The following is an 18200-nucleotide window of genomic DNA, read 5'->3' as shown; positions in this document are numbered from 1 at the left end:
GTATTCTATCGAAGCTACCTTATCCTTATCCTACCGCAGCCTGCACAGAATTGCGTTGGATTTCGTCACACTCACCACGTGGGGCGTTGAATTGAGTGCAGAGAGGCAGGCAACAACGTAGTTCTCCTTCACTGTCAGAACTTGCCAGCAACCAACAGTTTCATCTGCACACAACATGAGTCAGGAGGCAAATAAATGCCTCTCGGATTGATTTGTGTGGCATGTTAAAGAAAATTTGAAGAAAACTAGAAGGAAAAGTGAAGAGAGGTCCTCTGTACCTTTGCTCAGCTTGGTGACCTCACCGTAGGTCAGGCTGATGCCAATGACTTCCTAAAGTGGGAAGATGAACAAAGAAAAAAGAAAAATCACAACGCAAAGCCAATGAACAGCAGTATTACATTAGCAATAGTGGCTGTTCTTTATTAACTATCTGTGAATGTTAGGCCGGGCACCTCTAACCATTTAGGCTGGACTGAAATGACCGACTACATGCATTTATTCAGCATTCAAAATGCATTCAGAAAAACAAAAATCAGTAAAGCAAGTTTCAGCAAAAAAAGATTGCTGCGTAGTGCTGCCAGTAAAGTGATGTCCCTTTGTAACTACAGAGAAACACAAATAACCAAAGCAGTACTGGATAAAAGAGATGCAAGACACTTGCCCATTTGCTGTGCCAGGCACTTGAAAGGACCACACTGTTTCCATCAGCGCTGAAACAGTTGTTTGGAAGAGCGTTCAGGTACAAGCCGGGAAATTCATTGCCTGCAACAGAGAAGTGATCAGTCAGCTAAGACACTCTGCAGCCAAACTGCTTCTAAATGCCATGTACAGTAGAAAATTTTGTCATGAACTGGAAATCTAACAACCGTGTTCCCATGAGGATTTCACACAGCCTGTACAAGGGACTTTTCCTGAAGTGGCGACGCCATGATAGTGTGTCATAACCTAAAAAAACACTCCCATACTCTTTCCATATTTCCAACTTCCCCATTAACTCCAAATTCTCAAAAACCCCATGTTCGATATCCCCTCATTTCCATAATGGCCAATGAGAGCTTTGTCCAGGTGGGCTAACCAGTGGGTGCTATCGAGAATGTGCCCTGTGCAGTCATGCACTCCAGCCCCACTCCAAGCTGTTGCTGCCTGTCACCTTCAATCTAAATGAGTGTGGAGTTGTTGTTTTTTTGTTGTTTTTTAAAGGGTGTTGTTTTTTAAAGGGTGAAATAGGCTTGCAGCCACAGTTGATGAGCACGTGTGGTGTTTTGTCCAAAACTGCAACCTTCTTCGCAATTCGCGGGGCAGTAATGGTACTTAGGCAAGAAGAGAGACTGCATGCGCCCCCACATGGTGCATGTGTATCTTGAGATGTCCATAACTAGAAGGGCCCTTCAACACAAAACAGCAACAGCTTCTTGAAAGCATGAAACAAAAGCAAACTTTCATGTTAAACTTGATAACGGCTTTCTAGCAGCAGCTGAGGCTGCATCCAGAAGGATAAACTATATACAGTGGAACCTCGATTCTACGTCCCCCGGTCATGCGATGACCCACATTTTACGACGAATTTGTGCGGTCCTGGCAAAACCCCCATAGAGACAATGCATTAAAAACCTCGGTTATATGACGCAAATTTTAGAAGGACCCCGCTTCGTACGACGTCTGGCTCGTACCGTCCATCAAAAAAGGTCGTCAGCAAACGCAGGCCGGGATGTATCGTATTTTCGCGATTCTAACCACCCCCCGAATCTAAGCAACCCCCCTATTTTCGGAAAAAAATTTCTGAAAAAAAACTTTGCATGCGAATCTAAGCACCCCCTTTTTTGCGCGGAAGAGAGCGTTGCCGATGCCGCCAAGTGCACTTGCTCTCTTTTTCGTCGTGCCTGTGCAGTCGGAGTCCCGAGGAGGCGCGGCCTGCGCGTTGTTGTGACTGAGAGAAGGATGAAAAGGAAATTGCACGGGCCTGCCTACTGGCTCGAGCCGAGCCACCATCGCTGCCTCTTGCAGACAGAGGAGAGTTAAGAGATCAGAGGAAAGATAAAGAGAAAAGATAAGACGCGCGTCGCAGCAACAAATGCGGACGCCGGAGCGGGCGAGGCCCCGCTCGCCGAAGCGAGGATATAGCGAGGACAGCGGCGTCCACGGCGCTTTTTGTGTTGCTGCGTTCCGACACCACAAGACAGATGGCGGCACAGAACTGTCTGCAGCTATTTTTCTTTTGAATGTTTCCTAAATAAAATGTTTTTTCTCGCGCCCGTTTCATCGGGATTTCGCCGCGAAAAGAAAGGCCCGGGGGGGGGGGTCCCACTTTGGGCATCGCGATCGTGAAAAAAAGGGGGTGCTTAGAATCGAGTAAATACGGTAGGCACACTTTAGCCAGTCGATAACCGGTGCGCCTTAATCGTTCCACCTATCAAGAAAACCGCGCGAGCCGCTGCCCCGCTGCTCACGGCAGCCTCAACGGCCATTTTATCTTGTTTGTTGAAGACTAGCCCTCTGCTGGCAAAAATGTGCTGCATTTGTGTTCCGAAAAAAAAAAAAAAGAAAAAAAGATGACGATGAAGTTCAGGTGTTAAAAAATATCACGCTTGATTTTCGATTATACGGCACCCGGATTATACGACGGTTTCGCGCGGTCCCCTGAACGTCGTATAATCGAGGTTCCACTGTATTTGGTTTAGGTAGTCAAGAGTTCCAACAAAATTCCATCTGGTCGGGTATCATAATGACAAAGGACTGCAATACTTTTTCACAACGAAGCCATATGGACTTTGAATCATTAATCCCATTCTTTTCCGAGTCCGAGTTGGTCGCAGACTGAAATTCATTTTCTGGCATCTGATTTATTTGTATCTTAGGTGTGTGTCAAAACTTTATTGTATCATTAAGAAAATCTGATTTATGACACTGCAAAGAGCAAGCAGAGGTCAGGTATAGAAGTGACTTGCAAAACGCTGAACTTGGAATCAGTAAGCACAAAAAACTGTGGCTTCTGCCCCTTTCTCCAGACATTCACCCGCACCGTGTTGTGCTGGCTGTCACTATCACACTGTGGTAGACCTCAAAAAACCTTGAACTGGGAAAATTGGAAAAACTGAGCTTTCCAATTAACTTCGTTTCAATTCCAAACTTGCATTAGCCTGAAGGACTCTTTTATACCCAGGCTGAAGACTCACCATAGAATGGAGCAGCTGATTTCAGTACATAAATAAGCATTTATTGAAAGCAATGGAGCTCTTGAAATCAAGTTCAGCAGCTTGTTTTAAAATTAACGAGAGGCTACCAGAAGGCAGAACAAGCAAAAAGAAAACAAGTTAAAGGTGTGTAAAGTGCTTGCTCACCAAAATGAAATCCCCGTCAAAGAACAACTCACCTATTGGTGTGTTAACCCTGTCGACCACAATTATAGCCTGCTTGGTCTCCCAATTGCACTGAAAGAGCAATTAAGCAAGCCATAAGCACGCCACTGCACTGACTTTAAATAACACACTGTTGTGCACTTCACAGATGTTGAACAGGGAAGACTCAAAGATTGGACAAACTGTGCAGAAGGCATGACTGGCAAGCACCCCCTTCAAACTGAGCTCAAGAATGCTCATGCATAGCAATCAGATATAGTAAAACCACAACTGCAAGAACCCTGCTCGTGTTTTATTTTTGACTGCATCAAGCACGTGTGCGTTAAAGGGACAATGAGGAGAACTCCATCAAATTATTATTCTCAGCAAAAAAACGATTCTCTGTCTCTTTCTGGTTACGATAATGCTTGCCCCAGCAGCAAAGGATGCATTTGTTGCTGAGAAAATTGAATTAAAATCAATTTTTTGCCACTCGACCGAAACTCATGATGTCTACACCAAGAAGGACCAGTTGCCATCGTTTAGAAGTGAGTGGTGGTGCAGCACAGCTTCTGGGATCTGCACCCAAAATTCGATATTGAAGCATGCAGTTTACTTGCAAAATCGGCTGGCTCTGTTTTTTGCGAGAGTGGTCTCTGTCGTTAGCAATGCTATAGTCTTCCGACACAAGCAACTTCAATTTGTTCTAAGCATCCCTTTAAAAATAGGACACAAATTTGATTATAGACTATACAGGATGTCTCACCCAAGATTGTTAGCAATTTCAAAGAAAGCAATTTTTTAAAGGCTTTTCATGGAAAAAAGCCCAGCACATCCTGCAACAGAATGTGAAAGTACGAAACATAATTTCAAAGGTTATGTATTTTTAAAACACTGCGATATGTGCGTGTGAGTGACTCCCGGCTGGGGAGTGCTGGGCATGAGTGCAGCCCATAGAAGCACATGTAAACGAAACTTCCCGAAATATTTATCTCGTTTCTCCGAGTACCCATGGAGGCGCCCGTGCGTCAACTGTTGGCGAGTTGGTAAGCACTTTGGAGAAGAGTGTGATATGTAACATCTCGAAGCCAATATATTTTTAAATTGTCACGATAAATGTGTGTTATAATGCAGGACGTACACCACCAGGCGCTCTATCAGCTCGGTGTTTTTCCAAATCGCACAAGTTTCTCATGGAGTCAGACATGCTGCTGCGTGCACTGCATTCGCTCACTAATACAGTAGTTCAAATTAGACAGCCTAGACAGCTCTACATGAAAAACCAGTTCTCAAACGCCATGGTGAGAGAACAAAGGCAAACCAAGGCTAACCACGCACTGTAGCAGACGCGCAGACAATGCCCCCAGCCGCCTCTGGTGTCAGAGAGCGCCCCCTAAATTTTCAAACACGGTGTTGGCCTATACACTAGCGCAAGATAGGTAAAACAGCCACAACGCACCTTGACAAGCTGGCAGGCCTGGAAGTGGGGGCCTCCAACGTCTGTCTGCAGGTACACAAGCGTGTTGCCATCGGGGCTGAACCGTGGCGAGTATATGCTCTTGTTTGTCTCACCAATGGTAACTGAAACGGGCACAACAGCAGATCAAAGACAAGCCACGCCTTCCCTTTATGGTCAAGTTGACCATGTTCCTTAAACTGATTGTTGCACTCTCACCCACAGCTGAAATAAACTTCAGCAAGCCCAATGGCAGACTGACACCTGTCACCAATGACCAAACCACAGCTTAAGGGGGGATGTGGGGATCAGATCGCAAAAATCACAAAAAAAGTTGATTTTTGAAAAGTACACTTTTTGGCATCTCCAACACTGTTTCTATGTTCTACTGAAATATTTGACCCAAAAATAAACTTTAAGCACTCCATATTTGTTGGCATCCATACATAGACAGTGTGTGCTAGCTTAGAACTTTCAGGCTTGTTTTCTCAAAAGTTTGTTTTGAACTTAATACCTTGTTTGTGGAAAGCATAGCACAGCAATGGGTGCATGGATTTTTACCTCGTTTGTTTTGTTGTGATCACTGAAATGTGGTCCGCGTCAAGACAGTCTCAGATTTACCATTTAGGCTTGCATATTTTTATTACATGGTAATTAGAGCATGGTACATTCTAAACATAAAAGGTGGATATTGTGTCCCTTATAAAAAAGAGCACAGAAATTTAAAAAAAAATTAAGAGAGTCTTGATTTACACCGCACTTCTTAGTAAATATTAAAAGCATTTACATACCTGTAGCTTGTTTTTTTGTCATGCTAGGCTTTCCACAAGTAAGCAACATGGGGACAACATATAAACAATGATAAAAGGGAAACTACTAAAGCTGTCATTGTGAAACTTTATATCTGATTGTTTGATGCTGTTTTAAGCTAGTCTGCCAAATTTCTTCACTCTAAGTCGAAAAATAGAAAAGTTGTCTTCGATCCCCTCATCCCCCCTTAATGTATTTATTCAATCTGGCTCACCACTGATAGTAAAAAAAAAAATACAGGAGGATTGTGTGCAGAAAGGAGCTAAACTGGCCCAAAAACAATTTAAAACACTGAAAACCCAATGCGAAGGTAGCTGTGCATACCGTGGGTGAAAGATCACTGCAGCGACACAATTTTTATTTCGGCACACCGGAGAAGAACTGAGAAGTTTCCTCACTGATTCTTTGAACTCTCAGAGTTCAACGAATGCACTTCACAATTGTAGTTAAATCCTTGTGCATCCGCCTCTGAAAGTGGCAGTCCCATCACCAAAGAAAATATATGTGCAACTTTCAATAATTCTGAATCTATTTCTTGCTATTTTTATTGAGGTGTCAGGCTACAGAGAATGGTGATATTGCACATACTCAAGCATCACCTGTTGCAGGTTTTTCAAGGCAAGTGTGAACACCCAAGCAAGTTACTTGGTGGGAAGGCTTAACTATGGTCTTTTCTTACCAAGTACACTTTTTAAATTGTTTTGTCTTTGAACCTCTACATATAGAAACATTTTTTTCTTCTTTACCTTATATTATTGGTAATAAACCCCACATTTATACAATGGGCTACCAATAATTTGAGCTCACTTAATTCTATCATTGAGTTCATTTGAACAGGCAGTCTGGTCCTGTCAGCATGAAGCGTATTCAAAAGGCTATTATTGATTCGAACAAATTTTCATTTGCCACCAGGTTAGGATCATCAAAAGTTGGTCATATGTTTTTTATATGACAGTATGTTCAATTCTGTTTTCACTAGCTATCATATTTATTTAGCTGGCATACAGTGCCCACTCTGACATACCATGTGCTCTGCAGTGTGTATTTAGTTATCACTGTTAGATATTATACTATATTATACTATACTATTATATTATACTAGCAACGCACCTAAGTTCCTCCAAATTATTACCTCAGGTACCAAAGCTAGAAGGTGCTGTCAGTCACGCACGGGACATGTACTACTTTCACACAACCTTCATTTCTCAACTTTTAAAATACAATTCTGAGCCCAACTACGACACCCAGTTCAAAATCCAATGCTGAAGTGATTTCGCACCCTACCTGGTATAAAGTTTGATAGCGTCAGTGTGTGCTCTTTTCTGTCACCCGCGAAATGAAATAACGCTACACTTGCGGACAACTTTCTGTGGCTATGCAGCCAAGGCTATGCAGGAAAGGGAATGAGACAGCCCTTTGTCATCATACTCCATCACTGCAACAAGTAGACCGGTCAGCAGATGAGGGTTGTTCCCCGCACCTCCTCTGTCGCCGCCTCCGGAAACTGAAGACAGAAGCTGGCTCACGGGTTCGGTCTGTTCTTTTGTCACGAACCGCTCCTTGAACCTCTTTCTCTCCAGCCTATAATTGCGAGGGGCGGCGACTGGCGGGGCCGCTGATTTGGTTAATGCAAGACAGAAGTGCCCACTGTCTTGCGGACTATATTCTGCCGCGGAATGACACTTGTGCTTTGGTCCTCTGCCTTCAGGAGGAAACGGCCCGTCTCCTTCTCTTCCCTGCCTAGCCTTGGCTGCACAGCCACAGAAAGTTGTCCACGAGTGTAGGCTCATGTTGGTTTTACTAACATGCCTATGACCCACCATTCGTGTCGGATTCAAATTCGTAGTAATACAGGCGGGACCTGTACAAGAGAAAAAAAAAAGCAAGAGAAGGAATGCTAACACTTTTGAGATATCCAAAAACACTTTCACAGACTTTACAAACTCTAACATCAAGCCCAGATGTATCAAACTGATATTTCAAACTACACCAAAATATATCGAACATGCATATTAGGCTGTATCGAAAACACAGATTATCCCCTTGAAAATCCCAAGTACAAGTGTAGGAAAGTCACACTATGTATATTCCACATGTCATTTGATATACTGAACAGCACGCTACACCCCTACAAGTGGCACTTCTCCTAACGATGCTCTTCAATCACTTTTCGCATGCATAGATGGGCGACATGCGTGGCCTTAGGCACCTGCTAGCAGCACTAGCACTGTGTAACTGCTTGAAGAGGTGCTTGAGGGTGTCCTTTGGCCTCTTGTACTCAACTTCCACACCACAATGCTGTCATGAAATAAAGCCAATCTAACTAACTAAAACCTAGCAATGCACTCGCACGGCATGCTTTGTTGCCAAAGGCAATGCAGAAAACAGCTGTTCCTTAATTTACATAACAGATTATACTATTTATAGTGTACTGGTAACAAGATTAGACACCGTACGATAGCCAGTGGCTAGTGGCAAAGCACAGTCCGCTGCAAGCTTGTCACTAGCGTGTGTGCAATGCATACTTGCTTCTAAGTTAAAGGTAAGCTTATCGCTGTTTTTATACAGCGAATTACTGATATACCTATTTTGCAATCCCCTTGGAGTTCGATATATTCAGATTCAACTGTAGTCCTTTCCATAATATTTTCAAGAAAATAATTGCATTCGGGCATTGCACAAACCGAGGGAAAATATTCATGAGATGTCATTCTTCGGATCTGTAAATGAAAAACTTTGAAATCACTGCAGCGACTACGTACTAGAGCAATGCGAAAGCATAACGTCCACATACTATATCAATGTCCATGGCTATTTCGACGTCTAAGTGTAGTTTTTTGCGTTTAATTAATCAACTAATTAAACCTCATCAACCAAATTTTTCCCACAGCAACATTTTATCGCACACTATCTATCACAATCACACTTTCACACATTTATCTTCAGAGAACAATGTAATCGCGCGAACAAATTTGCGAACACTTTTTGCTGACATGACAAAGACATATACCGTAAAAACCCGCGTATAATACGAGGTTTTTTCCCATAATTAGCGTCCTAAATTTCCGCCTCGTACTATTTGCGGATCCGAACAAAAATTTTCGAAGTTGCTCGATGTTTTGGTTTCGTTTTTGCGGCGTGGCTATGGCTTCGCTTCGCTATTGGCGCGTGGCTACGGCTTGGCTTCGTTACTCTTGACAAACGACGTCACGACGTCGTTTCTTTGTTGATCCGTTGGGTGCGCCGGGGGGTCGCGGTGTGCCGTGCGCCTGTTGACAACACACGTGCTAGCATGTAAGGCACGCTTCGTGAAGTGGATATTGTTTTAGAGAGCACGATGTCACGGTCTCGAAAACAGTACTCGGCTACTTTCAAGCGATTTTGGCTGCGGAGAACATCGGCAACGGTGCGGCCGGGAGGCAGTTTGGTGTCGTCGAAGGAAGCATTCGTGGATGGCCACAACAGAAAGAAGCCCTTTTCGCGTGCAGCGGAATGCGACAAAGCTTTCGCGGCCGTTTGATGGTTGTGTAAACAAACCGTTCAAGGACGCAGTCAGGCGGTGCTATGCAGAGTGGATGCGCTCAGGTGAGCCTGCAGTGACGCCAACCGGGCGGCTGAAGCGGGCTTAAGAAGTGCGGCATCTCGAACGCCCTCGATGGCACGGAAGATGAGTACATTTGGGATGATTTGTCGGACAAAGAAATGTTCGAAGAAAGCGCTACTGAAGAACAAAGTAATTGAAGTGAAGTGCGGGATGCGATTTGAATAAATGTCTTCTATGAGCTTGTGTTACTCGTATTATACGCGGGTGAAACTTTTTTTCCCATTTCGCGTCTCTAAATCTTAGCCCCGTATTATATTCGGGTTCGTATTATACGCGGGTTTTTACGGTAATGCTCTCGCATTAAAAAAAAAAATTAGAGAGACAGAAATGATTTGAAATATGGAGCCTAGTTCAAAACCCAGCCTAACAACATCTGGTACTATGCAAAAGAACCTAAGTGCAATGCCAGTATGTATAACCGGTGTCGCTTTTGTAGTATTTCCAACAGAACCTTCACACATGGACGCTTCTGCAGCTCAGTGAATCAACTGCATCAAGCTACTATTCTATTGGCTCCAGGTCTAGTGCTCAGTTTTTCTCCACCACTCAGCATACTTCCGACAACACCAGAGATTGAAAGGTCTTCGGCTTTGCCTAGAAATAAGTTTGCTTCAACTTTAGTAAGTTTACTCTAGAAGGACGCTGCATGTGCCCTTTTCCAAATATTTACATCTGATCAAATTCTGTGCATGCAGTGTTTACATAACCGTAATTATTGCATCCCGCTCACAGGGGTCCCAAGATAAAAAAAAACTCTCACATTCATTTCCGCACGACACAAAGAAAAGCAAACCAAGCAAAGGGATGACAACAAAGCCCCTGCCTGCGGTTGTTGCAGTAGATTAGACCCAGCTTCCAGGGGCTGGTCTCCCAGCCAACGTAAAGGATTCCCGCGTCTTCAGGGGCCCAGATAGCCTGACCGGGTGACACGTTCTCGGGCACGTTCTCCAGCACGTTGATGGAGCTGCTGTAGACGTTGATGGTGCACAGCATGGGCTGGCAGTGCTCCACGTGGCTCTCGCCCCAGCAGTCCCGGTACAGGAACTCAGTGCCCTGCGGTGGAATATGGCAGCACAGTGTCTTGCTGAGCTGGTTCATGGAGTGCCTGCCCTGGGTCTCCCTGAACATGGGACACAGACTGAACACAAGGTGTACAACATGAACTGATGGGCACGTTGGTCAGACATGATTTGTAGTGCAACAGCGCAACAGCACGAGACCACAGGAAGAGCAGGAACGAGACCCAACACTGACTAACAACATATAGTTCACTCGTGAAGCCAAAGCTTATCAAGGCGCGGCAGCACTGAAAAAAGCAGAAAAGCTTCAACAACAACAACAGAAATCCCTCTGAGCGTGCATATTTTTTGATTCCATGAGGCAAATCTGCCGATTTATAAAATCTAGCTCCTTCTTAGAGACAGTAACAGATGGCGTGCTTGCGCAACTCGGACCTAACTTAATAATCTCAGGTGCCTCGACGATTTCTCTTGTGAGCTGATCTTTGTATTTGTCTCTACAATTCAGCTGTTTTCATACAATGGCTGACAGGAACAATCGCGGCAGTGGATTCCGATGTGGCGGGTGGCATTCTTGACATTGTTTTTGTATTAAGAAGAACAGAAAGCTGGGCGAGTTGGTTGTTATCCATTTTTTAACAGCGCGAAAGGACGACGACGTTTACACACACAACAACACGAGCGCTCGTGTTGTTGTGTGTGTAAACGTCGTCGTCCTTTCGCGCTGTTAAAAAATTGTTTTTGTGCTCCCTCAGTCTATCATTCACACAATGACCAGTTTGGCCAACATAAGATCCACCACAGGTCAAAGGGACTGAGTAAACCAGGTTTTCTGCGCACTTCAAAAATTTTCCTTCGTGTTTTTTTGTACATACGGGACCAGCAGGTGGACTTCGCAGCATGGAAGACGTTATGTCCATGGTAGTTTGCAGTTAAAAGACTATTAGCTAACTATTATTAACTTTTTAATTTCTAGCTTTAGAGCACAACATTATATCATGAAAAGCAGGTCTTCAAAAGTGCAGGTGAGCCCAGTTTTTTTTTTTTAATTTAAAATCAGTATTGTGGATCGAGATAATGAACCTGGAATTATGCAGGCAAAACAAGCCGATACCAAACACACGCATAGTCTCACTACAAGCTGAGCATTCTCGGTCACAAGAAAAAGCACGGCCTTGCCCTAAATTGTGAGAGACATGCACCTGACTGCTAGTGTTCCTTGTTAGGAGGGCGCTGCATGGCCACTTGACACAGCGTAATCATGCAGGCACTCATTTCCACTCCGCTCCCGGTGATATTAAAACGGAGATGGCAATAATGGCCGCCAGTTTCACTTGTGGTTTTGCCTAGTCAGCCACATGGATGCATTTCTGCCCAATGCATTGTGACACTGAACACAGCGTCAATCTTGCAACTTATCGCCAAAACACAGCAGCATCTCTTTCGTGTCGCGGCTCCGTCTTTATGTTGATGATTTCTGTCTCCAGCAAAGCAGTGGAAAAGGTGCTGGTTGGCTCGACGTCCAAGAAACGCTGCTTCATTTTTTTTCGCCTTTAAGGGGAGATGCGGGTCTTGAAATGATAAAAAAAATAGTCGATTTTTCTAAAATGGCTAAATCGGGATCTATGCACTCTAAAATACCTCCTAATCCGACCTCCAGTTGCTAAAAAATTATATATTTCGTGCCTACGAAGAACGGAAACAGCGATTTCGGAGCGAAATGCGATAGAACTTCACATCCCTTGCTTCCCACGACCGCATCCCCAATGGCCATCATCTGAAAACTGGCCCCTTTGCCCACATCCCGGTATTATTAACTGCTGTGAAATATTTTTGGAACGTCCGCATTCGACTGTTTTTTCAGACCTCTACAACGACCTCCGAATGGCTGGCGCGCGCACTTCAAATGCGATTTTCTCAGTCGTGTTTTTTGCCAACATGACTAGCCTTACGGAAGTTTTTATTAAGTTTTACGGTGCAATTTAAATTCATCCTAAACTAATGAATTCTGAAAGAACTAAACTGTGAAGTTATGCTGTTTTAGTTCAGTCGAGTCAAACATTTCAAATTTTGTGAACCATAATGCCACCTAACTATATCTCATAATTATGGTACTTAGACATAATTGAACATTTTTATATAATGATATATCTAAATAACAATATAAATAGCACAGCTCTGCATGGTAGGCCATTGGCTACAGCTTCTTTTCAGTCGAAACCAAGAAACATTGTCTTAATTACCCGCAAGAAATTACCTAATTAGGCTTGAGTTATTTTTACTTAACATGGAAACTAATTGAGATACACTGAAATTAATTATATTTTTGGAAACAGGAAGAAGAAACACATGTGCACATCCACTTTCATTACGATAACTTTTATAATAAAAATTTTCATTTCAAGACCCGCGTCTCCCCTTAATCCATCTTTCTGTCATGAAATACAGCTATACTGTATTAGTTGCGGTACTAGCTCGTTTTGCACATATAACTGCATGCTCAATATCTCAAACTGCAATCCCGATTTAGAAATTTTAAAAATGGATTCGCCTACAATTTTGAAGGCCTGCAATTCTGCCATATGATGTTATGCCCTAAAATAAAAAATTAAACAGTCGATTAGTTAACAATAATTAACTAATGATCTTTTAACTACCCACTAACACAGACATTAGACCGCCATGCAGTACAATCCACTGGCAAAGACCACCTTGTCAAATCTTTCATGGATTTTTAAAAAAAAAACCTGTACAGATTGAAAAGAAAAAGCACCCAGTGTACTGTGAGACAATTCTTCACTATGATGCAAAAGAAAACAAACAAGTTACATCGCAACAATTAAAAAAATTCCCTTTACTGGGAATTAGTAGATTTTTCTACATGCATGAGAAAGTTCATTGCAACAATTAAAAAAATTCACTTTACTGTGAATTAGTGGATTTTTCAATGTGCAAAACCTACACCTGTGTTACGAGACTGGCTCGAAAGTATATGCAATTACCTGAGGTTCTCTATCATGTAGCAGAGGCTTAGCACAAACATTTTTCCATCGAAACGCAGCAGCCATAGGTAAGAGAGGCACCAGTTAATTAAAGAACCGCCGCATAACACTTCACTATCCAGATTCATTTGCTCAGACTACTCTCATTATACTAGCGTTACAGCACTAAAATCTCAGCTTAATCTCCCAACACTGGCCTGTCGGCGTAAAATCGCCCGTCTTTCGCTGTATCATAAATTTTATCACACTTCCGATCATGAAACTGCCCCGATAACACGCGCTCATCGCTTTTCTCGTCATAGTCACCCTAACGCCGTCTACCCTGAACGGGCCCGCACCGAAACATATAAAATGTCATTTTTTCTTCGAACAGCCAATGACTGGAATGACCTTCCATCCGAAGTGGCGACCATCATCAATCGTGTTCTATTCAAAACCGCCATTGAAGACCATCTGTGTTCGTATTAACTTTTTTGTTTGCCCACCCCTCATGTAATGTCCCCTGTGGACCCTTGAGGAAACAATAAATAAATAAATAGCCATGAAGAAAACTGCACACTTAATGCTTTCTGAATGCTATTGCCAAACCAATAACTGGGCAGAGGCACATCAGACGTGAGCGCCTTTCTGACCCACACCTTCTTCAGAGGTGTTCAAACAACATGAAGCCAATAGGGCATATGAAGTTGATTATTTACATCAAGTCTCATCAGCACCTTGACGTGCTTATTTAAAGGTGCACTGAAGAGGAATCTGAACTTGTCTTTTTGCCACGGGAACTCGATCTACACGTTCCTAGCATTCTTAGAAACTGCGACTTATTGCCCTGTATGGCCGATTTCCCAAATTAAATCAAATTTAACGTCCGGCTCCCGCCCTTTTTTTTAAATTCTCCCTCGTACGGTGGGGGAGTCAACCAACGCGTGGAGTGCCTTTCACCCAGTCCCGCGGCGGCTTGCCGCTCTGCCATCGGCGGAGTAATACGTAGTAGTCCGTAGTAGCAAATAGTCCGCGTGTATTTTTATTTCTGCGGGCCTATTTTGCGGCTATATTATCTGCAAATGAAACTATTTATTCATGGAAACCTAAAAAACAAAATAAAGCGAAAGCAAAGCCTCCACGGAGCTGGCTGAGAGGCACTCTACGCGTTGGTCGACTCCGCCCATCGTACGAGGCAGAATTAAAAAAAAAGGGCGGGAGCCGGACGTTAATTCGATTTAATTAGGGAAATCAGCCATACAGGGCAATAAATTGCAGTTTCTAAGAATGCTAGGAACATGTAGATCGAGTTGCCGCGGCAAAAAGACAAGTTCAGAATCCTCTTCAGTGCACCTTTAACTCTTTCCTGTCCGCGCCTATTCCCATCGATAGCCCGCTATCGATGGTTTCAAGTTCGTATTTTTCCGCTTTTTGAAGCGTTCCTGGACAACTAGCACCATCCAGTGCGAAACAAAGGAACTCTTCTTTCAGTTTCGCTTTTGGTTTGACTTTTTCCGCCAAGCGGTGATTTTTGAAGCCCCTCCGGAGTCAGCTGACCGGCGCTCCTTGTTTCCACCATGGCGTCGACGTCGCGCGCTGCTTTTGCGCCGAAACTGCGCGTTTCCACAGACATTGATGCTCCTGAGAGTTCGTTTTTGGACGAGAACAGCAGCAGTGAGGATTCAGAAGACGACTTCGGCTCTTCAGACTTTTGCACCGACAGCAAAATTGCGTCAGACCGACCCGGAACGTCAACAGCCATGCCTCGGTAAGTTTCGCTTTATCCTCCGAAATGTTCCGCTTTTGCTGCGCGCTTATCGGAAAAGATCAGAGTGTTCTGAAGGTCATAACTCTTATCTGCAGGGTGTCAACGTCTTTCGGGCGGGATTACTTGCCGCCGGCAGCGCAGAGAGTCGTGTTTTCGGCTCGAAGACAGCCAGGGGTCTACCTCGGCGTTGCGCGTCGGAGTGTCGCACGGCGCTCGGCGACGCGGTCGTCAACAGCTTCATACTTTTTGGCGCGCATCGCCAGGAGCATCCCGAAGCGCCAGAATTGTCGAGGACATCAAGATTTTATCAGTTCGCGTTCAGACTTGAATTGATCGAGCAACTCCTCGGATTTGATGAGCCACATCCTGAGGACCCCAATGTTCGCCCTCTGTTTCCGCCTCGTGATTCACCTCAGGGGCTGCAGCACAAGCCGCAGAAAATGCAAAGTACCGGAACTGCAAATTGTGCTACGAAGAAAAAAAGTTGGAACAAAAAACAAATGTTTTCTTTGAGACATGTGCGGCCAACCTCTGCTTCACGGCAACAAGGAGCTGTTTCGGGCGGTGGCACGATAGTCACTAGGACTACTGTTTCCTTTCCTAGCCCAGCTAATACTGTTCGCAGCAAACTAAAATTTGCTGCAATGTTGCATCGATCCCTGTTGTAAAAAATGTACATTTTGAAATTTTTTTATGTTTTATTTTTGTGACGAAACTTTGATGTTTTTGTGTGTTTTTTCTTCGTAAGTACAGTTTTCTTTCTGATAATTTTTTTTTTCATCTCTTACTCAATAAACATGTTGACTGTGACTAATAACAATGTGAAGAGAATTTCCTCCTCTACAATTCGGTACCATACACTCCTGTACCCAGCAAGTTTTGTTAAAGAAAAAAAAATATTTATGATATGACCTGAAAACCACCATTTTCCCCGCGGACAGGAAAGAGTTAAGAAGGCCTAATGATATTTCTTCAAGCTACCTACAATTGATTAACTGCAGAAATTACAGGCTTTCCAAGCAAAACTACTGCATTATTTTTGATGCCAAACATTACACCATTCATTGCCTCTTTGTTTGCAAGAACACTGTGCACTGTGTTGGTCGTCAACTCCAGCTAAAAATGCCATCAAAGTGACTGCCACACAGACACACTCCTCCAGGTGCAAAAGTCAGAACCAACATGGAGGGAAAAATGCACCTTTTCAACATCTTCCTTCTCCATGCGGCTGAAGTAGGGAGCTCGTTTGGGCTGCTTCCTCTCGGCAACGTAGAGCACCTGGTTCTCGCTGTTGGACCACGAGAAGCAGCTGAAGGTGCCTGCATTCGCGGCAGTCATTAAGGCCCATCATCATCATCAGGCATAAGCACAACCAGCAATGCACAAGCAGCAAGGACTTGAAAGCATATGCGATGTGTCAGCTGAAAGGGCTTTGCAAATTTCATCTCAAGGCCACCAGAGTTGCAGCACCCACTATCTATGCAAGACGAGTGGTGCGACCTCAGAGTCGCTAGGTTCATCCACAAAAATACAGGTTACCGCAGAAATTTTTTGGAACGTGGAAGCCACCAATAAGCTGGATTCCTTCGTTGCCTGAAGGCTGGGCCTGACAGTAAAAGTTGCGGGGTACTGGCCATGCAGGGAAACTCCTGGCAGCATAACAAAGCTTCTACACCGCCGCGGTGGCTCAGTGGTTATGGTGCTCGGCTGCTGACCCAAAAGACGCGGGTTCGATCCCGATCACGGCGGTTGAATTTCTTTGGAGGAGAAATTCTAGAGGCCCGTGTACTGTGCGATGTCAGTGCATGTTAAAGAACCCCAGGTGGTCGAAATTTCCAGAGCCCTCCACTACGGCGTCTCTCATAGCCTTAGTCGCTTTGGGACGTTAAACCCCTTAAACCAAACCAAACAATAAAGGATTTTCATTTTTTTCTTGTTCTGCAAACTCTTGTGGGCACCTGTACATCCTGGCTCCTTTTTTGCTGCTCAGGGATGAAATTTCAAGGAACCGATGCTTACTGCGCACCTAATAGTATAGAAAGACTGCTCTTGCCAAAGTTTGTGCGCACTGATGATTACTATGTTGGTTTGCTAACAAAGCTTTGGCTTTACGCACATACGAACATATTCTAAAGCACAGGCCATGCATTTCAGGATCGAAAGCAAGTAGAATTACTTTCAGATAACATGTATCCAAAGCAAAAACATTTACTGTGGCAGTGTTACGAACAAGTTTCGAACACGTTTTCTCTAATGCGAAAGCTAAAGCCTAGAATGACTGTGTGACATGAACATGCACTACGACAAAAGAAAGACCTGCTCGTAATAAGAGGTTTCTAATTGGTCTGCCACAGTCTCACTAGTGTGCACTTGTTACTGGCAGAGGAACCAACTGGCAGTGGCACTTACCACTTTTGTGCACCTTGCCATGAGCACCCACAGCTTCCAGGTCAACAGAGTCTAACCTCATATTCTGGTCCCAGAACTGAGCAAAACAGAACAAAGACACTGCGTAAACAGAACTAATGATCCAAGAAAGTGGCTGCTATGAAACAGCAAAAATTCGAAGGGCAGAAAAGATAAGCAGGTAATGAGACGACAAATCTAAATGTTACTTTTCTATTTCAAAAAGGACTTGCGCTCTCCAAATCATTTAAACAGAACAATTCCCTGATGTTCAAAAATAAAGAAATCTTGGAAATACCTCAGTCAATTGTGTACAGGGCGGCCTGCACATTATTTTGACTCGACCTTGCCATCATAACTGTTATTTGTGCCAAACAAGGAAACAGTAAAAACTGCGGAGCAAATATGCAGCAGGGCCACACTTTTAGGTGTTTAAAGGAACCATGTTGAATTTTCACTTTCTCATAACGTCACTGAACACAGAAATCGTCCCTGCATAAAAAAAAAAAAGATCATAATAATGGAGCATCATAGACAAACCTCCATCATCTGTTTGGTTTCTCCATTCTTGGTGACTTTCCTCAAGACTGCCTTGTAGGCTCCAGAGTGAGAGAATGCAGTCAGAACTCTGCAGTAGCAAAAGTGAGGCATAAAGATGCTGCATGAACACATTCCAGGACAAATGCTCTTTACGACACACCAAGAACGCACACTTAAAATTTCTTGCCTATTCGACTATAGATACAATGTGTACTGAAGCTTGGCTCACTAAATTTCAAAAAAAAAAAAAAAGTGAGAAAAAATAAGCCTTATTTCTAGAG

General features: G+C 43.7%; 1 protein-coding gene across 3 annotated transcripts in view; it reads right to left on the bottom strand.

The window, feature by feature from the left end:
- Window positions 1-18200, bottom strand: part of LOC149358296 (acylamino-acid-releasing enzyme-like) — a 34779-nt gene that overhangs the window by 8890 nt on the left and 7689 nt on the right. For all 3 annotated transcript variants that reach the window (XM_089570332.1, XM_089570334.1, XM_089570331.1), the window contains exons 3-12: window positions 17920-18007; window positions 17383-17458; window positions 16174-16292; window positions 10029-10258; window positions 7422-7462; window positions 4795-4916; window positions 3371-3428; window positions 658-762; window positions 279-326; window positions 76-164 (exon numbers count right to left, since the gene is read on the bottom strand). In XM_089570332.1, the coding sequence (XP_089426458.1) occupies window positions 76-164; window positions 279-326; window positions 658-762; window positions 3371-3428; window positions 4795-4916; window positions 7422-7462; window positions 10029-10258; window positions 16174-16292; window positions 17383-17458; window positions 17920-18007 (976 nt within the window). The remainder of the gene's footprint in view (window positions 1-75; window positions 165-278; window positions 327-657; window positions 763-3370; window positions 3429-4794; window positions 4917-7421; window positions 7463-10028; window positions 10259-16173; window positions 16293-17382; window positions 17459-17919; window positions 18008-18200) is intronic.

Source organism: Amblyomma mixtum, chromosome 2, assembly GCF_055824585.1.
Source record: "Amblyomma mixtum isolate Tamu chromosome 2, ASM5582458v1, whole genome shotgun sequence".
NCBI classification, from domain to species: Eukaryota; Metazoa; Arthropoda; class Arachnida; order Ixodida; family Ixodidae; genus Amblyomma; species Amblyomma mixtum.
The sequence above is the reverse complement of the archived record's forward strand: the minus strand, read 5'-3'. Positions and strand labels throughout refer to the sequence as shown.